Source organism: Octopus bimaculoides, chromosome 3, assembly GCF_001194135.2.
Source record: "Octopus bimaculoides isolate UCB-OBI-ISO-001 chromosome 3, ASM119413v2, whole genome shotgun sequence".
Lineage (NCBI taxonomy): Eukaryota > Metazoa > Mollusca > Cephalopoda > Octopoda > Octopodidae > Octopus > Octopus bimaculoides.
The window spans coordinates 137,582,991-137,584,657 of record NC_068983.1 but is presented as its reverse complement, the minus strand read 5'-3'; the positions used below and the strand labels follow the sequence as shown (position 1 = coordinate 137,584,657).

The following is a 1,667-nucleotide window of genomic DNA, read 5'->3' as shown; positions in this document are numbered from 1 at the left end:
AGGTAGCAGAAGGATTCCAATTCTACAGTGCTTATATCTCATCGTAGTTTGGCGACTTCAAGGCAGCAGCACTGCCACCACCACTGTTACTGTTAAATCACCCAACTCCTAGTAAGTAATAAATGAGGATAGCAATAAATGAATAAAGCAACAGGGTACATCTAACAGCAGTAGTGAACAGAAAACAAGTTAATGTAGACAATACTGAAAGAAAAATTTATCAACAAATTCTCACAAGACAGAAAACTCTACTGTATTTTTCAATAGAAAATAAAACAAAGCTGGTATTTCAAACATTATTTTATTACAAAATTAGAGCTCAATTTATCAGTGTGTATGTGTGTGTAAACTGAAAATTAACTATTTCTGATATCAAGTAAGACCATCTGTTTTATATAAACCTGTATTTTTGACATTGGTAACTTGTGTTGATGATAATGATAATCTGTCCCCTCCTGCTGTAAAAAGTCCTACAGGATAGACATCTTCATTGCTACCACAAATCTCATTGTTGTCAATTGTCTGAGTTGTTATTGTTCGATTTAGTGGTTTAGAAGGGTCTTCTCTTATGAGTCTAGATTGAGAACACAGTTTTTCTTCACGATATGACACAGGAGATGAGTCAGAAACTGGAGAACGTTCAAATACATTAGATTTTAATTTAGGTGATGTTCCATGTATCTTGTTTGCTGTTGCTTTGCTGTTTGTGGTATCTGAAAACGGTAAGCTAAAATCTGTAGTGGACACAACTATAGAATTCAAAGTAGTTTTTAGAGTCTCAGAACTATTTGAAACTGAACAAGATGTGTAAGCTCTTTCATTCATTTGACCATATTTGTCATCATCAGGTCCTACAGGCTCCATTTTTACACTGGGAAGAATAACAGAACCAACTGGAGAGTTGCCACTCTTAGAGTCCAGAGATGCAGCATCAAACTCTCGCTTAAAGGTTCTAACTGTACCTTCTTTAAGTTGTGCTAATTCGTTTTGAGAAATCTCTTGTTTAATATCCTCTGTAGGAACAGCTGAAACATCAGATGGCATCTGCCTGGGATCATCAAATGCAGTAACTGTCGAAGCAAGTTGCTGACTTGCTCCACTTAGAAGATGAGCATCACACAGATTTTCTAAGTCTTTCGTGTCTAATTGTTTTGCAATGACTTTTAGCTGTTGTAAAATATTAAGATCAAGATCTAATAGTCCAGTATACATGTATTCAGCAAAAACCATTAAAGCTTCTGTACTAACTACTTCAGGAAATTTTACTTCAAACACCTGAGAAGAGATGTGTGTACTAAACACTGAGAACAGTTTTGGAGACACAGCAGACAAGACTATTTTATGGACCTGAAATATAGTAAATAATAAACAGTACGTTTATAGCTTGCCAACAATACAATGATAGATATTTAAGAAACATGTTCATAAAGTAGAAAAATGTAAGTTTATGTTTTTCCAACTTTTACAAAAGCTATTGACTAACCAAGTCTTAAGCCACTGAAAGTTAGTTTAAACTTCATTTATCTCAGAGAGTTATTTCATTAATACTTTAATTAAATAAACTCCATTATCTTTTTCTGTAAAATATTCTAGTGTATTTCAATGACTGAATCATAAAATTTTCTGATAATAATAAAACTTAAAACTTAATAAAAAATTTATCTATA

General features: G+C 33.1%; 1 protein-coding gene across 4 annotated transcripts in view; it reads right to left on the bottom strand.

The window, feature by feature from the left end:
• Positions 1 to 282: 282 nt before the first annotated feature.
• The window catches only part of LOC106877738 (uncharacterized), an 18,424-nt gene continuing 17,039 nt past the window's right edge, over positions 283 to 1,667 (bottom strand). For all 4 annotated transcript variants that reach the window (XM_052966583.1, XM_052966582.1, XM_052966584.1 and 1 more), the window contains exon 5: positions 283 to 1,347. In XM_052966583.1, coding sequence (XP_052822543.1) covers positions 373 to 1,347 — 975 coding nt within the window. In that variant the 3' untranslated portion in view covers positions 283 to 372. The remainder of the gene's footprint in view (positions 1,348 to 1,667) is intronic.